Source organism: Salvelinus fontinalis, chromosome 3, assembly GCF_029448725.1.
Source record: "Salvelinus fontinalis isolate EN_2023a chromosome 3, ASM2944872v1, whole genome shotgun sequence".
NCBI lineage: Eukaryota > Metazoa > Chordata > Actinopteri > Salmoniformes > Salmonidae > Salvelinus > Salvelinus fontinalis.
The window spans coordinates 32297927-32324028 of NC_074667.1; the positions used below are offsets into that span (position 1 = coordinate 32297927).

At 45.1% G+C, this 26102-nt stretch overlaps 1 protein-coding gene across 19 annotated transcripts; it reads left to right on the forward strand.

The window, feature by feature from the left end:
* The first annotated feature begins 281 nt into the window (after positions 1-281).
* On the forward strand, positions 282-26045 carry sxph (saxiphilin). 19 transcript variants are annotated; one of them, XM_055912537.1, is made up of 34 exons: positions 291-1308; positions 1908-1978; positions 2172-2261; positions 2496-2633; positions 2904-2965; positions 3214-3804; positions 4084-4174; positions 5291-5613; positions 6963-7051; positions 7254-7335; positions 7468-7622; positions 7719-7774; positions 9375-9449; positions 9848-10005; positions 10093-10156; positions 14986-15248; positions 15406-18180; positions 18428-19459; positions 19801-19964; positions 20114-20213; positions 20633-20809; positions 21387-21549; positions 21629-21693; positions 21834-21991; positions 22247-22433; positions 22552-22700; positions 22813-22903; positions 23008-23067; positions 23147-23329; positions 24650-24797; positions 24959-25041; positions 25231-25415; positions 25541-25727; positions 25836-26045. In XM_055912537.1, the coding sequence occupies exons 18-34, from the start codon at positions 19405-19407 to the stop codon at positions 25877-25879; spliced, it is 2199 nt and encodes a 732-aa protein (XP_055768512.1). In that variant the 5' UTR covers positions 291-1308; positions 1908-1978; positions 2172-2261; positions 2496-2633; positions 2904-2965; positions 3214-3804; positions 4084-4174; positions 5291-5613; positions 6963-7051; positions 7254-7335; positions 7468-7622; positions 7719-7774; positions 9375-9449; positions 9848-10005; positions 10093-10156; positions 14986-15248; positions 15406-18180; positions 18428-19404; the 3' UTR covers positions 25880-26045. The 19 variants fall into 19 exon arrangements, with proteins under 19 accessions (XP_055768548.1, XP_055768512.1, XP_055768519.1 ...); XM_055912544.1 differs by having other exon boundaries at positions 15406-17594; XM_055912432.1 differs by having other exon boundaries at positions 15406-15535; positions 17436-19459.
* Positions 26046-26102: the final 57 nt, after the last annotated feature.

Below are 26102 nucleotides of genomic sequence, written 5' to 3' on the forward strand. Positions count from 1 at the left end.
CACTGTGAGTGGTGGTAACTTCACCGTCATTGGTTCCACCATAAAGATCCGCATGTTTATTCATTTCACTGGGTATGACAGAAGCATCAAACAATTTGTTAAAAATAAATTATATTAATCTCACAAAGATAGCTAATTTAACAGGTGTGGTGATACTGATGATTTTGGGCACAGATGGTTTGTTTACAAAGCAGTCAGGATAATTAACGTCGCAGGTTAGGATAATTAACGTGGCAGGTTACGAGAACTAACGCAGCAGGATATGTGAATTAATGTAGCAGGTTATGAAAAAGTGTTAGGGTTAGCTAATGCTTCGGTTGTCAACAGCTGTTTTCCCTGACACGACCACTGGATGGAGATGTAGGCCTACCCCATCTAACTACAACAGAGGAAACGTAAACAAACCATGTGGCGACAAATCACAGAGGAAAAGGCTAAACGAGAAACGACAGCCCAAAAAATGTCAGCGAAAATAAAACCGCGAGTGTCGAATTCGTTCAACGAAAATGTAATGGCTTATTTTCTACCTGAGGTTTATTTGATCGAATAGAAGTTTCGTAATGCTTAAATTGTTACGCGTATACTGATATAAATTGGACACGTGACATCCCAGTAACTTTGAGAAAAAAAACACTTTAAATTCGAGTTGTCTCGAGATGGTTTAGCGTCGTATTCATGTAATGTGGCTGTAGCATATAATCTCTCGTCATTGAATACAGGCGGTTGAAGTTAACAACCCTCATCGAATATTAAAAACAAATTACAATAAATAGATGTATCAACCAATCCAAAGAATAGGCGGGAACTAGACAGCCAGCCGTGCCACTTTGTGAACGACTCCCATTGTCAGGGCGAAGAGACATGTAGTCTTGTCAGTTTTCCATAATCTTTGGTTTGATTAAAACATCTCTGGTGGGAGATGCATATTGTTTTGGGCAGATTTGAGGTTATTCGCATGAAAATCTGCCCCAAATTGGTTGGAAACCTAGCTATAGACGTGAAACTAGTTAGGGAATTCAGAAAATGTAATGGTAGCTACGTTATTCATATGAAGATAATGAAAGGGTGATTTCTGTTCGGCTAGTTGAAGAAGTTAGTAATCTGAATGACAGCCAGTAGTTCGAGCTAGTGAGTAACGTTAGTGTTCTCAGATAGTTAGCTAGGCAACTGTTGTGGCAATGACTTCCAGAGGTAGAGGAACCCAAAAACCAAACATCTGGTACAAAAGGAGCTCCACTCAATGCTATATCCAGTTATAAAGTCGGATACACATGGAACCAAGGTGGAAAACAAGGAGCCGAGAATAAGGTGAGAAGTACCCCCTTCAAATAAAATGCATTTTCTATCTGGAATCCCTGGCACGTCCCTATCCCATTTGAAGTTAAAATGGGTAGGTGTAGCTCTCAAACTCTAGGCGATGTTCTGCCTTCGATCTACAGTTTCCGGCTAATTAGCTTCGCCCAAGTCTACCTCACCTGAACTAGCTACAATCCCGACGGGTTGTTTTAGAAACGTCAATAATCATCGCTTGTGATACGGATTTCGAAACATATTGCCCTTATCTTTTATCAGCGAGAAAGAATCCTTCTAATAAAAAAATATTAGAGTCCAATTACTCTTATGTGTTATGTAATGGAACTGAGAGTCACAATCAAGGGCTAGGACGTCCCAAGGATTCGAAATGGCACTAACCACAAATACATGTACCCCTGGGGGTACTTGAGAACTCATGAGACCATAAGCCTACGGGTAGAATGTACACGAGGACGTATTTCAGGGGTACCCCCTGACCAGAGCAAACTTCAGTTGGTGGTACAGTAACCGAAAAACGTTGGGAACCACTGATTTAAGGTACTGTATGTTAAGTGACTGGAGTTGGCCATCCCTGAAATCGGTCTTTCTTCCAGGCACCTTGCAAGGAGTTCCTCAAACTATGGATGCAGAAGACCTTTGGATGGGTTCATCCTTACAAAGCCAGGTGCACTTTCTCAGGAATACCCTATAGATTAGACAGGTTACATCACTGCTTGAATTTATAATGCATTACAATGTAAATTCCAAATGGTGGGGAAATAACATTGGTTAAGCTATTGATGCTATGCTGTTAATATATCCACTGTGTGTAGCCTGAGTTCGCTAACTGGAAGAATGTTACCTTGTCCAATCTGTAGGTCTCACATCGCAGGGTGGAGCTGGAAGGATGAGTGGTGGACAGCTAGGAGGGAGTTGAGGCTCACAGTGAGGGCAGAGTGCCATTACAGGTCAGGGTCCGGCTTTACCCTCTACCTGCTGCTCAGCTGTGGGGTGACCATACATGCCCATCAGTACTTACGGAGAAAGTCTGTTTGTGGAAATTACATTATTACCAAAAAAAAGCAACATGTTTTGGTATGAACTGGCATGATTGTGGTTTTGGTTTTAATCAGGATGAATGTTTCTCTTCTGAAAATGATGGACTCCAGCAGTAATGGCTGGCAGGGCATGTTGTGTCACAGCAGGAACAAGAGTTGCTCCTGTATGCCAGCTGAGAGGCGGTGTCTGCGTGTGGCTTGGGACAGCTGGGAAGTGTACATGAGGATGAAACACAGGATGCAATAATCTGCTCTTCAGTTCCAGAAACTCACAGCTCTACGGTGAGGCATTATGACTGATAAATGCTATTTTTGTACATTTTATTTGAAATTACTTTGAATTAGGAACAATACACTGCCTCTGGGAGGTTAGTGAGCATCCTACATACAGTCATTGCGTGAGTGATTATATATGTGTTTGACAATATAATAATTTGTGAGTAAAAGGGGAGGGGGCAGCCTGTGTTACTGCTGATGTGTGTTTCCCCAATACAGTTGGGTGTGGACTATGTGGCAGACTGGGAGGTATGATGCATTGTTATTCTGTCATAGGCACTATGTTCATGCCTGGATAAGCTACGTTCACCTCCGCCAAGCTAAGAGGAAACCACAAGGTGCCATCTTCTGTTAATCATGTGTACTACTGTACCTCTTATTACAATCACTGGATGGCATTCATGGTCCAGGATAATATACTCCCAATTTAGGTTATCAGAAACTTATATTGACAATTGTAGCCAAACTTGGGTTGTCTCAAACATACTACAGATCCTGCCTGTTGTCCTCTAGAACTTGCATTCACATTACCATTGCTTTCTGTTGTTGTTTATCTTCATGTATTGGTCTACCTCCTGTGTTTCAGTTGTTGCTGTGCGAGCCTGGCAACTCTGCTTGGTCCTGAGGTATTGGTATGTGTGGAGATGTGGACTACAGAGAGGTGGACAGAGAGCAGGGTGTTGACCATCTGGCACAATTCAGCATACAGCGCAGGCCACTGGAGCGCTGGAGACACTATCCTACCACACACATACTGACCGATGTGAAGTCACACACTATTGCAAGAACAACATTAAGAATCCTCACCTTATGGTAAACTTCATGTGCCCTCATCCACCTCAACATCATACTTCGCAACATATTGCAAGAAGATTAAGTGAATTTCCTGAGCTTATGTGCAGATGTGGAGTTGTGCATGCAGGAGTCAGAGAGATCAGGCAGCAGCAAGTTAACACCAACACTGCCATCTATTGGTGACATGGAGCAAAGCACTTCTGAATTATTTCTGCAATACTCGGTCCATAGACAAGTTGCTGTACCACAGAGTATTCCTTAACTTTCTGTCTCTAATTTGTTCTGTCTGCAGCACGCTGGTCTGAGAAGTCTGGCCCTTTAATATCGCTCAGATACTCATCGACTCAACAAGAACATCGCTGTCCAGCGTCATCATCACACTGTAAGAGTTATGCTGCTACAGTACTATAATATCCATGTTAGTATATTCACCCTGCATTAGTATCAGTTTTATTTGTATACATGTGTGTATATACCCTGTGATTGCTTCTAATCCTTTATACTGTATCCTACATGTTTTTGTGTTCTATGTTGTTATGTGTCTTGTATGTACCATTCATCATCACACATGAAGTTCCCTCCCAGGAAATAATAGTTAATTGAATTGTTCCGGAGTTAGTACCACATCTGCTATGTTATGTGTTTTCTCTGTATCTTACAGGCATGTATTGGATACTCTGGCAGCAACGTCTGGAGGAAGCTGAAGATGGGGTACTTCAGACACTGATGCAGATTACACACACCCACAACAGGTTGGCAGGCTCCTTTTAGCAAATTTCAGCGACACTGTCCATGCACATGTTTTTTTGACTTCCCAGACAACTAGTGTGTTATTCGAAGAGTAATTCTGAAAGTAGTTTCTCTGGACCGCACGTCACTACAGAGCTACTGCTTGAATCACGGAGAGAGCGGCTTGTTGAGCACTGACACATGCAGGTACACACACACCTACATGTAACTGTCAAAATAAAGGAACCGCCATCATAAAGTGTCTCAATAGGGCGTTGACTCCACCACAAGCCAGAACCGCTTCAATGCACCTTCAGTTGGTGTAGATTCTGCAAGTGTCTGGAACTCTATTGGAGGGATACGACAGCACTCTTCCACGCAAAATTCTATAATTTCGTACTTTGTTGATGGTGGGAAAACGCTGTCTCAAGCGCCACTCTGAATCTCTCATAAGTGTTCAATTGGGTTGTGATCTGGGGACTGAGATGTCCATGGCATACGGTTGACATCATTTTCATGATCATCAAAGCATTCAGTGACCGCTTGTGCCTTATAAATGGGGGCATTGTTATACTATGGAGGCATAGCTATGGTAGCTAAAATAATGGCCTGCCAAGCATTTTTGTACGTGACCCTAAGCATGATGGGATGTTAATTGCTTAATCAACTTATAACCACACCTGTGTAGAAGCACCTGCTTTCAATGCACTTTATTACTCAAGTGGTTCTGTTATTTTGGCAGTTACCTGTACATTACTGTGTGTGGTTGTAGGGTCTGGAGCGTCGTGCTCAGGCCTGGTTTGCGAACCACATCTTTCCACAGTGTCTGAACTCCTGGGTTGAGTTTACCTGCCAGAGGAAACAGCACAGGGAGAGGCGAGACGACACAACCCCATAATCACATCCTGTTTCTGAACTAGTGCTGATCTAGGATCAGGTCCAACCAGTCCATGTGATCTTATTAATTATGATCTGAAAAGCAAAACTGATCCTAGATCAGCACTACTACTATTATACATTTTTTTGAAAAAGGGTCCTGGGCTACATTTATGAATACATATAGCTAGCCTTGTGGTGGTGGTGATGATGATGATGACATGTGTCTTAATGTGTGACACACTCTAACCGTCTGTGGGCAGCGCCAGTACACCTGGGCCTTTTACACCTGGTGGGGACATTCAGAGGAGAGAAAGGAGCAGAGGCTGGCTGAGAGGATAGTAGAACAGTTGTCCCGACACACACACACCATCATGGTACAGCCATACACCCAGACAGAGCCCAGCTGTCCTGCGCTTTGGGCCTTGCTGCATGAATAGAGGTCGTGTTTGACTAGAGCCTGGCACCACTGGCAGTGGAGGGTGAGGAAGGAGAAACAGAGAGTCTCTGACATACTGGACCACCATACTGTAGTCCACAACACACTGAGCCAGTGGAAGGACAACGTCACCATGATCCGGGACAGGTACTGTACGACTGACTGTAAAATATCAGTAAGGATCAGGATGATATTTGTCTTGTGGTTATAATGCATGTTAATGACCTGCTATTCACGCTGACTGTTGGGGACCAACTGGTTCAGAAAGATGTAGACGGGTTTGTTCTTAACAGGATTTGATTAGACCCTTTTGAGATTTTGGTTAATCCTTCAAGTGTGTTTGGTTTTTATGTATGTCTTAAGGCGAAACCGAGAGGAGCAGGCAGATCGACATGGGAATGTGTGTTGTGTGTGACGCGCCCTGAGTGGCTGGAGTGAGGTACAGCATAGTTACCATTAGCCTTGCTCTGTTTGGTTTCTCCAGAGTAATCCTACATTCTTTGTGATGTCAGTGTGTCCAGCACAGAGGAGAGAAGAACAGCAGGCTGGATCAGATTGTCTTCATGGCATGAGTCAGACTTCTCAAACACACCTTACAGGCCTGGAAGGCACAACAGAGCTCACATCATATACATCACGGATGGGCTATAAATATATATATTTTTTTAGGAACTCTGGGTCTGAACGTTTGACAGTTAGAATGGTAGAATACACAAGGTGCAGCTTCGAAATTTGGTTTTGCATCATCAGTTTATCTTATGTCACTGAGAGTCACTCAATTAGCCCATGTCAGCTAAAATGTATTAGATTGATAAGTTAGTCTAGCGGCGTGCTATCTAAACTTGTATTAATCATGGTCGAATTACCAAAGGGGGCCCCCATTTGATTTTGGGAGTCACTCACTCAGATATCATATTAAAAACTGCTAACATTTCTCTCCGCCCCGTGTCAAAATCTGTAGCATTGCAGGAAATTAACTTTAAAACTTAAACAACAACAAAAATTGCTCCGCTGTCAAGAGGGGGGGGCACTAAAATGTTTTGCTCACGAGGTGGGGCCCCGCCAAAAGGCTCGGGCCGGCTCTGACTGCATGTGTGGGTATGGATGTGTGTATGCACCCCTCAAAGTTGCCCATCCTTATTTATACGTTAACTGTTCTGAATGTTGTTAGTTAACATTTCTATTGTTCATTCATTTGGTCATCATGTGTCGTCTGACCTGATTGATGCTCCTCGCAGAATATACTCCACCCTGCCTTGTTTGTGTACGGGGGGACGTGCTGTAATTTCTCTGCCTATGATCCCCTGTGGTGGCATCACCTCCAGACACAGCAGGTCGATGAGCTTGTAGAGGAGCGCTACAGCCTGCATCAGCATGACTTCCTCCAGTATCAACCCAAATGGATCCACCATCTCAATCTCTTTATCCACCGTCTCTTACTTGGAATTTTGATTTTGGTAATCTTTCTGACCGACTCTTGTATTACGTCTTCCCAGGAGGGTTCTGCATGTGTGGAAGGAGACTGCAGCAGCCAGGAGCAGTGAGAAGAGGGCAGAGAACCACTATCGGCACTGTTCAGGATAAGGTGTTAGAGCAGCTCTATCTATTACCTATGATAAAGTCTCAGGCTTCATTGAAAGTTTTATAGAAGCTCAATGACTTGGCTTCTAATTTATTTCTACTGCTTCGTATGTTATCAGAACTGTCACCACGACTGATTCTGACTGCAACTACTGCTCAAGCCAGTGTGAAATACTCACCAACAAATGTCATTTATTTTCCTATAGGTGCTGTTGGCATGGAGGAAAGCCACATCCTGTGTCAAACCGTCACCGGCAGTGAGCAGGGCTCCGAGTCGCATGGATAAAGGTAAAGAGATACTAAGATGAAGACAAATTGTTCATTATTCGATGCTATTTTCTGTTAGATCAGTCTCCTGGCGCATTGAATGAAGCCTCCACTGAAATTTGAAGCCTACTGCCACCATGTTGTATGTCTCAGTGAGGCAGCAGGGGACTTTCAGGAGATGGCGGGAGCGAAGCAGAGCGGTTGTGGAGGAGAGTACAGGCATGGAGAAAACCAAAAGGCACCACTCTCTTCTTTGCAGTATGTTCAGATTGTGGACTATGTACCGGCAGCATCAGCAGAGCTATAAGGTACTGCGTTCGAGTCTGTTGTGTGGTGTTTGATACATTCTGATCCTATGTTAGTCTGTGTTTTAATATTGTGTTTTTCATGTGGTCCTTATTTAGGTGATGCAAGAAACGGGACACTCAATGTTGAGACGGGCCGCCCCCAGGTGGTAAGGGTAGGTAAAAACACATCCGCCACGCTGATCCTCAACACGGGGGCCCCTCCTGTACTCCCTGTTCACTCATTACTGCACGGCCAGGCACAACTCACACAACATCATTAAGTTTGCCGATGACAACAGCCTGATCACTGACAATGATGAGACAGCCTATAGAAGGTCAGAGACCTGACCATGATCTCTCCTCACCCCTAATTGGGCTTGAACCAGGGACCCTATGCACACATTAACAACTGACACCCACCCATCGTTACCCATCGCGCCACAAAAGCCGCGGCCCTTGCGGAGCAAGGGGAACAACTACTTCAAGGCCTCAGAGCGAATGACGTCACCGATTGAAATGCTATTAGCTCGCACCCCGCTAACTAGCTAGGCATTTCAAATCGGTTACACAAGGACAACAACCTCTCCCTCAACGTGATCAAGACAAAGGAGATGATTGTGGACTACAGAAAAAGGAGGACCGAGCACGCCCCCATTCTCATCGACAGGGCTGTAGTGGAGCAGGTTGAGATTTTCAAGTTCCTTGGCGTCCCCATCAACAACAAACTAACATGGTCTAAGCACACCAAGATAGTCATGAAGAGGGCACAACAAAACCTATTCCCCCTCAGGAGACTGAAAAGATTTGCCATGGGTCCTCAGATCCTCAAAAGGTTCTACAGCTGCACCATCGAGAGCATCCTGACGGGTTGCATCACTGCCTGGTATGGCAACTGCTTGGCCTCCGACCGCAAGGCACTACAGAGGGTAGTGCGTACGGCCCAGTACATCACTGGGGCCAAGCTTCTTGCCATCCAGGACCTCTATACCAGGCGGTGTCAGATGAAGGCCCTTGTCATAGACTGTTCTCTCTGCTACCGCACGGCAAGCGGTACCGAAGCGCCAAGTCTAGGTCCAAAAGGCTTCTAAACAGCTTCTACCCACAAGCCATAAGACTCCTGAACAGCTAATCAAATGGCTCCCTATACTATTTGCACCCCCCCGCGCTGCTATTACTGTCTTATTATCTATGCATAGCCACTTTAACAACCCTACCTGCATGTACATAATTATGTTAATTACCTCGACACCAGTTCCCCGCACATTGACTCTGTATCGGTACCCCCTGTATATAGCCCCGCTATTGTTATTTACTGCTGCTCCATATTATTTGTTTTTCTTATCTCTTACTACGTTCTTAATTTAATTTTTTTTGGTATTTTCTTAACTGCATCGTTGGTTAAGGGCTTGTAAGTAAGCATTTCACTGTAAGGTCTACACCTGTTGTATTCGGCGCATGTGACAAATAAAATCAAATTTGATTTGAAACAATACATGCCAGCTCTTTCTTTTTTTTTTTTTTGCACGCTGGAACATTGAGGTGAGGTTATTGCTGTTTTAACATAGTTATTTCAAATATTAAAGGTCAACTTACCAAGACTTATGTGAGTAATTGTGTTCAAGTTACTTTAAAATACAATGATTTAATTGAAAAATAGTGTTTTCGGATGTTTTTTGGCTTTAATGATCTCTTTCTATGATCCATCTGTGAGCTGAGTGTCGGGTGAACTCCTGGCTGTTATGTAACTGTGTTTTTCTTCCCTGGCCTGCACAGCTGCAGCACAGAAGGAGAGCGGCTGAGCAGACAGAACTGGCCCTCTGGCATTGGTCCCTCAGTCTGCAGGCCAAGGTAACACCTGGACACATACTTCACTGGCAGCTGGCCTTCAGCCTAACTAAAACACATGAAATATTATCCCTGTCTCTGTTTGTCTGTATGATTACAACTGCTGACCTTGTTAATGTACAGCCTGGGTCCAGATCTGTTTGTGCTATCTTTCCAATGACCATAGGAGTTAGCAAGACCGCACAAACGGCTCTGTGACTAGGCTAATGGGTGTAAAGTCAGAGACCTATTTTCCTCATTGATGATATCCAGGCCACAGCTGGAATAAGGATATGAAAGGGACTCGATAGACATAATGAATGAGACATCCCCTGGTGAATAGAGTGGAAACGTATAGAATAGTGTATAGTCCTCAGACACACTGAATAAGACGGAAGATCCCCTGGTGTGTTCTGTTCCAGGTGCTGGAGGCTGTGGGTCGCGGAGCAGCACCGGAAGCAGGAGAGGCTGGCGCAGGCTGCCAGTTCTATAGAGACCAGCTTCTGAGGAAAGGGGTGGCCCACGCCGCTCACATGGGCAGCTTCTGCACCAACATAGCACTGCACAGCCAGGAGCAGATGTGTGTGAGCAGATGCTGTGTTTTATTATTCTAGTGTGTCTTGTCTGTGTGGAACTGTATCAAGCCTGTCTTTTTTGTGCTCTACAGAGTTCTTCGCGGTGTCTCCAGGGGTGGTGTTGCAGTGGAAACCATAGCAGTGGAAACCATAGCAGTGAGGTTTAAAAAAACAAAACTTTATTTAACCAGGTAGGCCAGTTGAGAACAAGTTCTCATTTACAACTGCAACCTGGCCAAGATGAAGCAAAGCAGTGCGACAAAAACAACAGAGTTACACATGGGATAAACAAACGTTAAGTCAATAACACAATAGAAAAATCTGTATACAGTGTGTGCAAAATGAAGTAAGGAGGTTAGGAAATAAATAGGCCAATAGTGGCAAAGTAATTACAATTTAGCAATTAACACTAGAGTGATATGTGCATCTGAAGATGTGCAAGTAGAAATACTGGTGTGCAAAAGAAAAGAAACAAATTTGGGGATGGGGTAGGTACAGTGGGGAGAGCAAGTATTTGATACAATGTGATTTTTCTGGATTTTTGTTTTAGATTCCGTCTCTCACAGTTGAAGTGTACCTATGATAAAAATTACAGACCTCTACATGCTTTGTAAGTAGGAAAACCTGCAAAATCGGCAGTGTATCAAATACTTGTTCTCCCCACTGTAGTTGTACAGCTGCAGCGATCGGCAAGCTGCTTTGACAGCTGACGCTTAAAGTTAGTGAGGGAGATATGTCTCCAGCTTCAGTGATTTTTGAAATTCGTTCCAGTCATTAGCAGCAGGGGACTGGAAGGAAAGGCGGCCAAAGTGGGTGTTGGCTTTGGGGATGACCAGTGAAATATACCTGCTGGAGTGTGTGCTACGGGTGGGTGTTGCTATGGTGACCAGTGAGCTGAGATAAGGTGGAGCTTTACCTAGCAAAGACTTATAGATGACCTGGAGCCAGTGGGTTTGGCGACGAATATGTAGCGAGTACCAGCCAACAAGAGCAAACAGGTCGCAGTGGTGGATAGTATATGGGGCTTTGACAAAACGGATGGCACTGTGATAGACTGCATCCAATTTGCCAAGTAGAGTGTTTGAGGCTATTTTGTAAATGACATCGCTGTCAACGATCGGTAGGATGGTCAGTTTTACGAGGGTATGTTTGGCAGCATGAGTGAAGGAGGCTTTGTTGCGAAATAGGAAGCCAATTCTAGATTTAATTTTGGATTGGAGATGCTTAATATGAGTCTGGAAGGAGAGTTTACAGTCTAGCCAGACACCTAGGTATTTATAGTTGTCCACATATTCTAAGTCAGAACCGTCCAGAGTAGTGATGCTAGTCGGGTGGGTGGGTGCGGGCAGCGATAGGTTGAAGAGCATGCATTTTGTTTTACTAGCATTTAAGAGCAGTTGGAGGCCACGGAAGGAGTGTTGTATGGCGTTGAAGCTCGTTTGGAGGTTTGATAACAGTGTCCAAAGAAGGCCCAGATGTTTACAGAATGGTGACGTCTGCGTAGAGGTGGATCAGGGAATCACCTGCAGCAAGAGCGACATTATTGATATATACAGAGAAAAGAGTCAGCCCGAGAATTGAACCCTGTGGCATCCCCATAGAGACTGCCAGAGGTCCGGACAACAGGCCCTCCGATTTGACACACTGAACTCTGAGAAGTAGTTGGTGAACCAGGCGAGGCAGTCATTAGAGAAACCAAGGCTGTTGAGTCTGCCGATAAGAATACGGTGATTGACAAGAGTCGAAAGCCTTGGCAAGGTTGATGAAGATGGCTGCGCAGTACTGTCTTTTATCGATGGCGGTTATTTAGTTGTTTAGGACCTTGAGTGTGGCTGAGGTGCACACGTGACCAGCTCGGAAACTAGATTCCATAGCGGAGAAGGTATGGTGGGATTCGAAATGGTCGGTGATCTGTTTGTTCACTTAGCTTTCGAAGACTTCAGAAAGACAGGGCAGGATGGATATAGGTCTGTAACAGTTTGGGTCTCATGTGTCTCCCCCTTTGAAGAGGGGGATAACCGTGACTGCGTTCCAGTCTTTAGGAATCTCAGACGATACGAGAGGTTGAACAGACTAGTAATAGAGGTTGCAACAATGGTGGCGGATCATTTTAGGTAGAGAGGGTCCAGATTTTCTAGTCCAGCTGATTTGTAGGGATCAAGATTTTGCAGCTCCGTCAGAACATCGGTTGTCTGGATTTGGGTGAAGGAGAAGCGGGGGGGCTTGAGCCAGTTGCTGCGGGGGGGTGTAGAGCTGTTGGCCCGAGGTTGGGGTAGCCAGGTGGAAAGCATGGCCAGCTGTAGAGATGCTTATTGAAATCCACTTTATCAGTGGTGACAGTGTTTCCTAGTCTCAGTGCTGTGGGCAGCTGGGAGGAGGTACTCTTATTCTCCATGGACTTTACAGTGTACCAAAACTTTTTGGAATTAGTGCTGCAGGATGCACAATTCTGTTTCAAAAAGCTAGCCTTTGCTTTCCTATCTGACTGTGTGTATTGGTTCCTGACTTCCCTGAAAAGTTGCATATCACAGGGACTATTCGATGCTAGTGCAGTATGCCACAGGGTGTTTTTGTGCTGGTCAAGGGCAGTCAAGTCTGGAGTGAACCGAGGGCTAATCTGTTCTTAGTTCTAAATTTCTTGAATGGGGCATGCTTATTTAAGATGTGAGGGAGATATGAGTCTCCAGCTTCAGTGATTTTTGCTATTCGTTCCAGTCATTGGCAGCAGGGAACTGGAAGGAAAGACGGCCAAACTTTTTGGAATTAGTCCTGCAGGATGCAAAATTCTGTTTGAAAAAGCTAGCCTTTGCTTTCCTAACTGACTGTGTATTGGTTTCTGACTTCCCTGAAAAGTTTCATATCGCGGGGACTATTCCCACTTTTAAAGAACAACCAGGCATCCTCTACTGATGGGATGAGGTCAATATCCTTCCAGGATACCCGGGCCAGGTCGATTTAGAAAGGCCTGCTCGCAGAAGTGTTTTAGGGAGCGTTTGACAGTGATGAAGCGTGGTCGTTTGACCGTGGACCCATGACGGACGCAGACAATGAGGCAGTGATCGCTGAGATCTTGGTTGAAAACAGCAGAGGTGTATTTAGAGGGCAAGTCGGTCAGGATGATATCTATGAGGGTGCCCGTGTTTACGGATTTGGGGTTGTACCTGGTAGGTTCCTTGACAATTTGTGTGAGATTGAGGGCATCTAGCATAGATTGTAGGATGACTGGGGTGTTAAGCATATCCCAATTTAGGTCACCTAGCAGTACGAACTCTGACGATAGATGGGGGGCAATCAATTCACATATGGTGTCCAGGGCATAGCTGGGAGCTGAGGGGGGGTCTATAACAAGTGGCAATAGTGAGAGACTTATTTCTGGAGAGATGGATCTTTAAAAGTAGAATCTCGAACTGTTTGGGCATAGACCTGGATAGTATGAGAACTCTGCAGGCTATCTCTACAGTAGGTTGCAATTCCGACCCCTTTAGCAGTTCTGTCTTGATGGAAAATGTTGTAATTGGGGATGGAAATTTCAGAATTTTTGGTGGCATTCCTAAGCCAGGATTCATACACGGCTAGGACATCAGGGTTGGCGGAGTGTGCTAAAGCAGTGAATAAAGCAAACTTAGGGAGGAGGCTTCTGATGTTAACATGCATAAACCCAAGGCTTTTACGGTAGCAGAAGTCAATAAATGAGAGTTCCTGGGGAACGGGAGTGATGCTGGAGGCTGCAGGGCCTGGGTTAACCTCTACATTAACAGAGGAGGAGTAGGATGAGGGTACGGCTAAAGGCTATAAGAACTGGTCGTCTAGTGCTTTGGGAACAGAGAATAAAAGGAGCAGATTTCTGGGTGTGGTAGGATAGATTCAGGGCATAGTGTACAGACAAGGGTATGGTAGGGTGCGAGTACAGTGGTTGTAAACCTAGGCATTGAGTGACGATGAGAGAGGTTGCATCTCTGGAGGCGCCAGTTAAGCTAGGTGTGGTCTCTGCATGTGTGGGACAAGGGGGCTATCTGATGCATGTTGAGCAGGACTAGTGGCTCTGCAGTAAAATAAAACGATGAGAGCTGCCCTAAACAACAGTATACAAGGCATATTGACAGTAGAGAGAGGCATAAAGCAATCACAGGTGTTGATTGGGAGAGCTAAGACCACAACGGGGAAACAGCTAAGACGACAGCAATGGGTAAATGACGATGAATGGGCAGAGAGGGTCAGTTAGCTACATGCAGGGCCTGAGTTCGAAGCTGGGGCCGACAGATAAACAAGATGAAGTACCGTGTTAATGAACAGTCCAGCAGGCATCAGCTGTGTAGCCGAGTGATCATAGGGTCCAATGAGCAGCAATAGATGAAATAGGGAGCCGTTGGGTAGTCGATTACTACACTAGGCGAGCGGGAGACACGGCGTTCAGGAAGCTAGTGGGCCGGGGCTAGCAGATGGATCATCACCAACATCCACGACGCAGAGGCCGGTTGAGAGCACATCGGCAGACCAGTTGTGATAGATCGGCGGGGCTCCGTGTCGACAAAGGGTCCAGGCTTATTGTCAAGAGAGGTATTGTAGTTGGTGTACTTCATTTGCTAGTCGGGAGATGGGCCTAGCTCGAGGCTAGCTTGAGGCTAACTGGTGCATGCTTCTGGACAAGGGTGATAGCCACTCGGTAGCAGCTAGCTAGCTGCGAAGATCCAGTGTAATGGTCCAGAGTGTGACCTGTTTGCCCAGCCCTGGTGCAGAGGGCCTCACCCACAGCCGGACATAGACTCAGTGGCGCAGGGAGCGAGAGACCGCACACTCAACCACCTGTACTGGTGGCCACTATGTCAACATCAGACCCTAAACCTTACGGGGAGGGTTTTCCGAATACATGGAGAATCTCAATTCAAATCCCTTTTTACTCCAGGGCAAGGCTTAATGTTTGTCTGGGAAACTGGCCCTATGTCTCCAATCCTTGGGAGTCTTACAGTAACTCTCTCTGTGTGCAGGGTGGCGGTGCGTGCTTCCAGATGACAACCACGACGGCCTAGAGTTCTGCTGTACTCCCCGGTCAAAGAGCTGCAACTCCTCTACCACCTCCAACCCAGGTCCCAGTGACAGCGAGCCTCCACCCTGCTGCAGCCTCCCTCCCCATCAGTCCCATGCTGGCACGCCCAGCGCCCCCATTTCAGTCTCCCAACAGCACCACATTATGGATCAGTAGACCAGACTACCCCACTCCTCATTCATGACCACCCACACTCAAACGAAGGTAGCGGTTACTATATTTCAAAAACATGTGTGTTTGTTTTGAATAAGATTTTTCTTTCTTGCAATATAAAAAAATATATAGCTAAGGCAGCCTAGTGGCTCATGGGTCAGACTCCTCACTACTGCCCCCCAATGAGTTCACCATCCTCCATCAACAGCCAGAGGCTGATGTAGAAGATGTGTTAACTGAGGATGTGGATCCCACCTGGACCAGAGAGCTGCTCAATATCCACCTGGACATGCAGCGCTTCCAACAGGACTGCAAGCAACTCCAGTAAGGACCCACAGGTCTGTGATTAACATTTCTGATAGACCTTGTTTATACATTCTGGTGGATTTGTGTGTGTGTGTTTCTAGGGCCTTGCAAAAGTATTAATTCCCCTTAGCGTTTTTTCATATTTTGTTGCATTACAACCTGTAATTTAAATATATTTTTATTTGGATTTCATGTAATGGACATACACAAAATAGTCCAAATTGGTGAAGTGAAATTTTTATTGTTTCAACAACAACAACAAAAACGCAAAGTGGTGCGTGCATATGTGTTCACCCCCTTTGCTATGAAGCCCCTAAATAAGATCTTGCGCAACCAATTACTTTCAGAAGTCACATAATTGGTTAGATTGCACACAGGTGGACTTTAAGTGTCACATGATCTCAGTATATCTACACCTGTTCTGAAAGGCCCCAGAGTCTGCCATACCACTAAGCAAGGGGCACCACCAAGCTTAGGAAGGCCACCAAAAATTCTGAAATTTCCATCCCCAAGCAAGCGGCACCATGAAGACCAAGGAGCTCTCCAAACAGGTCAGGGGAAAGTTTTGGTGAAGTACAGATCAGGGTTGGGTTATAAAAAAAACATTTTAAACTTTGAACATCCCACGGAGCACCATTAAATCCATTATTAAAAAAATGGATAGAATATGGCACCACAACAAATCTGCCAAGAGAGGGCCGCCCACCAAAACTCATGGACCAGGCAAGGAGGGCATTCATCAGAGAGGCAACAAAGAGACCAAAGATAACCCTGAAGAAACTGCAAAGCTCCACAGCGGAGATTGGAGTATCTGTCCATAGGACCACTTTAAGCCGTACACTCCACAGAGCTGGGCTTTACAGAAGCGTGGCCTGAAAAAGCCATTGCTTAAAGAAGAAAATAAGGAAACACTTTGTTCGCCAAAAGGCATGTGGGATACTCCCCAAACATATGGAAGAAGGTACTCTGGTCAGATGAGACTAAAATGTAGCTTTTTGGCCATCAAGGAAAACACTATGTCTGGCGCAAACCCAACACCGCTCATCACCCCGAGAACACCATCCCCATAGTGAAGCATGGTGGTGGCAGCATCATGCTGTGGGGATGTTTTTCATCGGCAGGGACTGGGAAACTGGTCAGAATTGAAGGACTGATGATAGCGCTAAATACAGGGAAATTCTTGAGGGAAAACTGTTCAGTCTTCCAGAGATTTGAGACTGGGACAGAGGTTCACCTTCCAGCAGGACAATGACCCTAAGTATACTGCTGAAGCAACACTTGAGTGGTTTAAGGGGAAACATTTAAATGTCTTGGAATGGCCTCATCAAAGCCCAGACCTCAATCCAATTGAGAATCTGTGGTATGACTTAAAGATTGCTGTACACCAGCGGAACCCATCCAACTTTAAGGAGCTGGAGCAGTTTTGTCTTGAAGAATGGGCAAAAATCCCAGTGGCTAGATGTGCCAAGCTTATAGAGTCACCCAAGAGACTTGCAGCTGTAATTGCTGCAAAAGGTGGTTCTACAATGTGTTGACTTTGGGGGGTGAATAGTTATGCACATTTTTTTTTTTTGCATCTTCAAAGTGGTTATGGCCTCCCGGGTGGCGCAGTGGTCTAGGGCACTGCATCGCAGTGCTAGCTGCGCCACCAGAGTCTCTGGGTTCGCGCCAAGGCTCTGTCGCAGCCGGCCGCAACCGGGAGGTCCGTGGGGCGACGCACAATTGTCATAGCGTCGTCCGGGTTAGGGAGGGTTTGGCCGGTAGGGATATCCTTGTCTCAGTATGTAAAATGTAATAAAATGTATGCGCTCTACTGTAAGTCGCTCTGGATAAGAGTGTCTGCTAAATGACTAAAATGTAAATGTAAAATGGTAGGCATGTTGTGTAAATCAATTGATACAAACCACCCCCAAAAATCCATTTTAATTTCAGGTTGTAAGGCAACAAAATAGAAAAAATGCCAAGGGGGGTGAATACTTTTGCAAGCCACTGTAGCTAAGACTTGAAGAGGTTTTGAGAAGCTGGCTGAAGACGAGTGGAGGTGAGGGAGAGACTGCGGAGAGAAACACAATCAGTCAAAGGCTGGATGAGGTAAGACTTGAAGGGAAGATGCTGCGGTCATTGGTATATATGTAAGGGCTACAATGTCTTTTAAGGCAGAGTAATTAAGGATTTATTAACAAAAACAATGGTGGTGTTTATGAAGAGAGAAAAAAATGGAGAGGGGAAAAAAGTATACCGGCTATTCACCAGTTGTCACGTCCTGACCATAGTGCTTATGTCTTTTGCTTGTTTTAGTGTTGGTCAGGACGTGAGCTGGGTGGGCATTCTATGTTGTGTGTCTAGTTTGTCTGTTTCTGTGTTCAGCCTAATATGGTTCTCAATCAGAGGCAGCTGTCAATCGTTGTCCCTGATTGAGAATCATATATAGGTGGCTTGTTTTGTGTTGGGGATTTGTGGGTGGTTGTTTTCTGTGTCAGTGTTTGCCACACGGGACTGTGATGGTTAGTTTGTTTTGTTATTTTGTAATTGTATATTGTTTTCATGTTATTAAATCATGGAAACTTACCACGCTGTACATTGGTCCTCCGATCCTTCTCGCCTCTCCTCGTCCGAGGAGGACGACTTAGACTGCCGTTACACCAGTCCATAAAGAAAACCAGAACCAATCATTGAAGTAATACTTTTTTCATTGGTTTCCTATCCACTTCTAAATGAATAACTAAACTGATGGCTTTGATTTAGCATGCATTCCTCTGGTGGTGTCATTTTCATGTGAGCCATAAATCTTCAGCTATGAAAACAGAGCAGTCAGAATTTATTGCAAGTCAAGTATATAATAACCATGCCATATTGTGCAACGATTTTTCCCATGTTGTGGTCATTCCAGATTCATTTCCAGCTCTTTGTATTGTTATTGACAGATGGAGTGTATTGGCAGGCTGTCAGCTGAGCTGGCAGAGCAGAAGCCTGTAAATATCTTGAATGCTGCCAGGATCCACAGGATAGAGAGTGTTCTCCACAGCAGCACAGCCACAGGGACAGGGACAGGGACTGGGACAGGGACAGGCCGTTCTCAGCAGGCCTCCAGAGCATGGGGCTACTGATCATTACTCTGTCCACCACACTAGATGACAGACCGGACCATGGTCGCCCCAGTGGTGTAAGAGAATGACATGTTGCCATTCTGCACTGGTTGTTTTTTTATAGTATAAAAACATAATTATTCAAAATAGAGGAAGGTGTATGGAAATTGTTCTATTGAAGCTTTTGAATTTAAAACCCTAATCTTGGTGATAATCGGTTGGACTGAAAAATAATGGCATGGCAAGGCAGCTGTGTTTGATTTATGTTTGACTTGACTATGCTGTAATGGCTTTTTGTTATGCATAATGTTCTGGTGTTTGTACATTTAATAAAATATTTGCTACATGCTCAATTATGTTGGTATTTTCTGCATTAAACTTTGCAGTACTGGACTGTTTTTCACAAAACTATTACCAAAATAAATATAACACTCGAATTTTATTATTACATAATCATGCATTCAATGTATTCACCACGATAAGCCAAACAAACTGGAGGTGTGAGATACTGGCAGAAGTTCTACAGACCTCAAACGCGTAAAAGTGCTTGGATGCGAGTCGTCCGCGTGACGTTACATGGAAATATTTTCCAGATGCGCGCTGAGTAGTGGCGCAGAATCCTCTATTTTTGGCTATTTCGAAAGTTCTACGCTTGCACAATAGTTTGATTTCTTTAGGTCGCCTGTAGTAATAAGAAATAATGTTGAATTATGAAGACGGATTTCAGGACGAATTGGAAGGGGTCCGCCAACCTCGCTGCGTGAAGTAAACTGCGTTTGGTTTGTTCGGCTCTTCAGTCCTTTTCAGAGACCAAAATGAGGGCAATGCATGCCATTCTAATAATTTTCATCTGCCTTCACTATAGTTGGGGTAAGTGTTCATCCAATCTAGTATAGTTTTGGGTGGTGGTACTCAAAATCCCAATTGTTAATCGTTTGGTTAGCCTTGCTGGATAATGTTGCCTTTTTCAAATATATTCGTGTTTTTGTGGTTTCACCTAATTTAAGGGATTGTTCTGAAAATGTTGTGGTCCTATACATTTTAATTAATCTTATACAGTATTGTAACAATGTATTCTCCCTCTACAGCAGTTTATTTATTTCCAGTTGGAAAGGAAATAGTGAGTTATGCATGCAGGTTAATATTGACGCTATTTCTTAGGTCCTAATATTACTATCCTTAAACCCAGTTTTAATTCCCTTTTGTTTTAGGTAAGAAGATGCGCTGGTGCACGGTGTCTGAGCAGGAGCAGAAGAAGTGTGCTGAGCTGGCCAAGGCCCTGGTGGCAGTGTTGCCTCCTGCTGCTGTGGCAGCATTCGCAAGGCTCTCCTGTGTCCTAGCCTACAGCACCACCGACTGCATCAACAAGATCAGGGTCAGGAAATACCTGCTCTCTCCAGATACCAGAAAGACTCACTATTTGCCCTAACCACTCTTGTTAATGCTGATACTGATTTCAGACAGGGCAGGTTTACCATACAGATGCTCCTTCATAGCCAACTGTATCTGATGCCTTTCCTCCAGGCTAACCGTGCTGACATGGTAACATTGGATGCAGGGGAAGTCTACACTGCAGTGAAGCAGTTTGGCCTCACTGCCATTGCCAAGGAGATCTACAGGGACGGTTGGTTAACGACACTTAAGATTTGGATCCTTTTAGTCCAGAACTAGGCACAATCTGTGTACGGGAAACATTTAAGCAATAAGGTACGAGGAGGTGTGGTATATGGCCAATATACTATGGCTAAGGGCTGTTCTTAAGCACGATGCAACGCGGAGTACCTGGATATCCAGCCCTTAGCTGTGGTATATTAGCCATACACCACAAACTCCTGAGGTCCCTTATTGCTATTATAAACTGGTTACCAATGTAATTAGAGCAGTGAAAATACATGTTTTGTCATACCTATGATATACGGTTTGATATAGCACAGCTTTCAGCCAATCAGCATTCAGGGCTCGAACCACCCAGTTTCTATTTTTGTTTATGACATTTTGTGTCCCTGTGTCAGTTTATTGTATATCTGTCACCTGTTTGCCCAGGAGGCTGTATTCTGTCGGTGGCGGTGGTGAGGAACAGCACCCTGGACGTGCGCTCCCTGCAGGGCCAGAGAAGCTGTCATACTGGGGCCCGCTGGACGGCAGGCTGGAGTCTACCCCTGGGCTTCCTGCTGTCCCGCAACTACCTGACCTGGGCAGAGGAGCAGCCACTCAGTCTGGGTAAGAACATAGACCGACATATCCCTCAACTGTTGAATCATAATTTTGTTAAGTGTAATCTCGGTTACCCAGAAGTAAAATTATCTCGCAAAAGTTTGTCATTTTCTGTTTTACTTCTGGGGGGGAATGCCGTTAACGATTGCTCACTTCGGAAGAAAACAAAGTGAGCCTTGACAGGTTCTCGCCGTTTCATCTGTCCATGAGAATCTGTCCACTAGAGATTGTTACATTTTAAACTGCGTTTCCAAAACTCCGTCCTGGGGACCCCAAGGGGCACACGTTTTCTTTTGATGACTAGTTGATTATTTAAATCAGCTGTGTAGTGTTAGGGCAAAAACCAAAACGTGCACCCCTTGAAGTCCCTGGGACAGAGTTTAGGAAACGCTGGTGTTTCTGGTGGCATTAGAAACCGGGACTCCTGCTCGCTATTCCAACATCTTAAAAGGACATGCTCAAAGTCAGAGGCCGACAGTAGGGCTTCCAAGTCTTAGGCAGGCCTAACTTATCACGAGAGCATGATTCCAAATCCCCTCCGCTACAAAGGAATGGTCTCTAACCCCACTCTTCTCTTTGGCAGCGGTCAGTACCTTCTTCAATGCTAGTTGTGTTCCTGGGGCGGCTGCCATAGCACCCGTCCTGTGTGCCCTGTGTCAGGGTCAGAAGTCCTACATCGCCAAGCGCAACTTCCACTGTGAAACGGCACATGGCGAACCATTCTACAACAGCCAGGGGGCGCTCAGGTCACATGGGAGGGTCATATCAGGACAGACACAATGATTATGATATGGTCATTTTAAAATTATTCTCTTTGTCTATCAGGTGTCTCAAGACTGGGGCAGGGGATGTTGCTTTTGTGGACCATACAGCCCTGGAGGGTATTGAAGGTACACAAAAAATATATATATTCTGGAACAATACACAACTACCATTCAAGTACTTCAGAGTTCTTTCTCAAGACTAGTCAAATAGCTGTTGAAACATCCCCCTCTGCTCTATCTCTATCCCTGTTGTTTTTCTCTTCCAGAGAGTGAGAGGAAGGATTACCAGCTGCTGTGTACTGATGGTACCCGTGCGCCACTAAGCCACTATGGGACCTGCAACCTGGGAAGGGGACCAGGTCAGGGCATGGTCACTCGACTCAATGTTCGTAAGATCGCACGCAAGTTCCTGGCGGCAGCACAGGTAGTACACCATTCTGTCTTCAACCACTTCTAGAAGCAGCAGATGTGGGACTTGTCGGGACAGCTCAGGGCCTCCAGCCCTCTACTCAGTATGACCACTTGTGAAACAGGGTTGCGTTTGCAAGGGAAAGCGTGTCCACTGTATTTAACATCAGTGTATATCACATTTGTATCCATCCACGTGCATGTGTCATCATAGTATGTCCCTTGTTTGTATTTTTGTTGCTGAGAGAATGTCCGATGGATTTCCTATCAGATGGTGTTTGGCCGGCGGGGTAGAGAGAGGCAGCGTTTCCAGCTCTTTGACTCTGCTCCGTTCGGCGCCGCTGATCTGCTCTTCAAGGATGTCACAGAGAAGCTGTCCATCCTAGAGGATAACAAGGACATCAGTCAGGTGCTGGGGCTGGACTATGTGGCTCTCCTCAAAGGCCTTGGACATGAAGGTGCCTACCTACCCACATGGGCAGTGGGGGTGTATGTAGGCTGCTCATTGGGAAAACTAATTTGCTGCTACATTATGCATCATAACTAAATATTTGTTATTCTGTTGTGTATCTATAGGAAGCTCATTGGAGGACAGTGTTGTGCGTTGGTGCTGCATTAGCAATGCAGAACAGAAGAAATGTGAGCAGTGGGCTCTCAGCATTAAGTCAGACCCATTGGTGTGTGTTAGAGCCATCTCCATGAGCGATTGTGTCGAGAAGATTAAGGTAAGCAGACTAAGATAAAACTACAGGGTGTGGACAATCATAACCCTATCCATAACCTACTGTCATTCTATGCCGCCCTACATCTCGATCTCCACTTACTGTGTTGTCACAGAGAGATGAGGTGGATGCTGTCTCGCTGGACGCCACACACGCATTCATCGCTGGGAAATGTGGCCTTGTCCCCGTGGTAACAGAGTATTATGGTATGGCTGATAATAATGTAATGGTTACAGAACTAGTTATTTATCATGGACGCTCACTGCAGTCAGTTTCTGTCGTCGACTCTTTCTATCTCCGCGTCTCTCAGGGAAGACGTGCGTACCGGCTGAGGGAGGAGCTGTAAAAGCAGGCCATTTAGAGACGGATGGTGAGCTGAACAGAAGGGAAGTCCATTCGTCTGTAAATGTACATGATTTTATTCTAAGCCGCTCCTTGTGTCCCCACAGTGTTGCCGTCCGTCGTTGGTGTGGCGGTCGTGAAGCGCTCCACCAGGGGTGTGTTCTTTGGGAACTTTGGGGGCAGGCGCTCCTGCCACGGCCACATGTACAGCCCTGCAGGCTGGCTTCTGCCCTTTAGACACACCCTCAGCCTGGAACACAACAACACCTCTCCCTGTGAACCAAACCAAGGTACCGTTCCTTCCTGGCAGTTGCATCTCCCTTTCCTGTGTGTTTATATTTACTGCTCAAAAAAATAAAGGGAACACTTAAACAACACAATGTAACTCCAAGTCAATCACACTTCTGTGAAATATAACTGTCCACTTAGGAAGCAACACTGATTGACAATAAATTTCACATGCTGTTGTGCAAATGGAATAGACAACAGGTTGAAATTATAGGCAATTAGCAAGACACCCCCAATAAAGGAGTAGTTCTACAGGTGGTGACCACAGACCACTTCTCAGTTCCTATGCTTCCTGGCTGATGTTTTGGTCACTTTAGAGTGAAAGCACCACCAGCATTCAAGTGGTAGCATGAGACGGAGTCTACAACCCACACAAGTGGCTCAGGTAGTGCAGCTCATTCAGGATGGCACATCAGTGCGAGCTGTGGCAAGAAGGTTTGCTGTGTCTGTCAGCGTAGTGTCCAGAGCATGGAGGCGCTACCAGGAGACAGGCCAGTACATCAGGAGACGTGGAGGAGGCCGTAGGAGGGCAACAACCCAGCAGCAGGACCGCTACCTCCGCCTCAGTCCAAATTGAGTCGGACTGCAGAGTGAAGGAAAAGCGGCCAGCAAGTGCTCAGCATATGTGGCAAATCCATCAAGACTGTTGGTGAGGCTGGTTGAGAGAATGCCAAGAGTGTTTAAAGCTGTCATCAAGGCAAAGGGTGGCTATTTGAATAATCAAATAGAAAATATATTTTGATTTGTTTCACTTTGTTTGGTTACTACATGATTCCATGTGTTATTTCATAGTTTTGATGGCTTCACTATTATTCTACAATGTAGAAAATAGTACAATTAAAGAAAAACCCTTGAATGAGTTGATGTTCTAAAACGTTTGACCAGTAGTGTATATAAGGTCCCACAGTTGACAGTGCATGTCAGAGCAAAAACCAAGCCATGAGGTCGAAGGAATTGTCCGTAGAGCTCCGAGACAGGATTGGGTCACGGCACCGATCTGGAGAATGGTACCAAATCTGGGCCTGACTCCCAAGTGGGTGGACCTATGTCCTCCAAGGCCCACCCATGGCTGGTTCCCTGCTCAATCATGTGAGATCCATAGTGTAGGGCCTAATGAATTTATATGAACTGTAACTGTAAATTGTTGAAATTGTTGCGTTTTATATTGTGTTTTTGTGTACTAGTATGTAGTTAACTAGCTCTGGTATACCGCAAATCACAATTTTAGCCTTGTGTAGACTACAACATGAAATGACCCAAAATTCTTATAGCACAATAGCCTGATATTTGGTGAGGATGTGTATTCTGCTCATCTCTCCTAGTGTATAACGAGGTGTTCTGGAAGGGCTGTCTCCCTGGTTCTCAGGGAAACCTCTGTAAAGTGTGTATGGGGGGCACTGGGGAGGCTGCCACCAAACGCTGTGCAGACAACCACAATGAGCGTTACTATGGCAACATGGGGGCTTTGAGGTGAGTGGTGGCTCTCTTGTTGCATGTTTGTATTCATTGTTCATGGATAGAAAATGCAGTCATTCAATCTTACATCAAGTTGTCACAGTGCTTTACAGAAACCTGGCAATGTGAAAGATTTGTTGTGATGTTATGACGTTGCCCCATGGTTATTTGTGCAGGTGCCTGGTGGGAGATGCCAGTGGGAAGAGCTATGGAGATGTGGCCTTTGTTGAGCAGCACAATCTAGAGAGCAACATCCTCAGTGAGAACCTCATACAACTCTTATACATAGTTAGGCTACATATGGCCACCACACTCACACACACCATGAAGTAATATTGGTATATGTTCAGGCAAACAGTTACAGGTTCTGCCATAATGTTCTTGTTTTTCCTCATTTGGTTTGTGATACTTTTGATTTTACATTTTGTTTGTTTGTGTTGTGCTCCAGGTCTGAGCCCCAGTGGGTGGGCGGATGGGTGGCTGTCATGGGACTTTGAGCTTTTGTGTGGGGATGGCCGGCGGGAACCTTTATCTGAATGGGAGAACTGTAACCTAGGAGCCATCCCACCCAACATCATCATGACAAGACCTGTGCTCACTTCTCGCGTCTATGACTTCCTCATGAAGTCACAGGTGAGACTGAGGAGTCAGACAAACAGGAATCTAAACCAACCTAATTATTCTGGCGACGTTGTATTAATTTCATACAATTTTCTTTTCTTCTAACAAGCCATTCCAAATGTTCCCATCCCTTGAAGGAGACTCTGGCATCCAACCCAGACACAGAATTCAGGCTGTTTCAGTCCCAGCAGTATGGAGAGAGTGATCTGCTGTTTAAAGACGCCACTCAGTGCCTCATCCACACCAGTCACCTGGACTACCGCACCATACTTGGAGATGAGTTCTACAGACTAGCAGAGAGTGTCTTCAACTGCACACACTCAGGTGGAAATTGATACTTTATCATGTGCATGTTTATACTGAAACCGTGTACTGTTGAAATGTTATTGACTATAAAGTAGCCAATGTATGTATTCATTTTCTCTCTGACAGACATCTTGGAATTTTGCAACCAGGACGTGTGCAGCATATTTTGAGCAACAGAGAGAAGAGAAATCACATGTTTCACATTGACCTATTGTGGAGGCCCTAACCAATGGTTTTCCAAAATGTAATATTGTTTCTTGCTACTTGTAATTCCTCAGTCCACATCCAACTGAATGTTAAAATATATATATAATTGTCAGATACATTTCAATGAAAGCTTCTGGAGTTTTTTCAGCAAAATATCATTTTTCAAACTTTAGGTAATGTGTGCAG

Excerpts from the sequence above, each read along its gene's own strand:
- sxph (XM_055912438.1), top strand. The coding sequence starts at position 19,405 with ATGAGGGCAATGCATGCCATTCTAATAATTTTCATCTGCCTTCACTAT. Across the intron at positions 19,965-20,113 it reads ACTGCATCAACAAGATCAGG|GCTAACCGTGCTGACATGGT; the intron begins GTCAGGAAATAC and ends CCTTTCCTCCAG. Across the intron at positions 22,701-22,812 it reads ATTGTGTCGAGAAGATTAAG|AGAGATGAGGTGGATGCTGT; the intron begins GTAAGCAGACTA and ends GTGTTGTCACAG.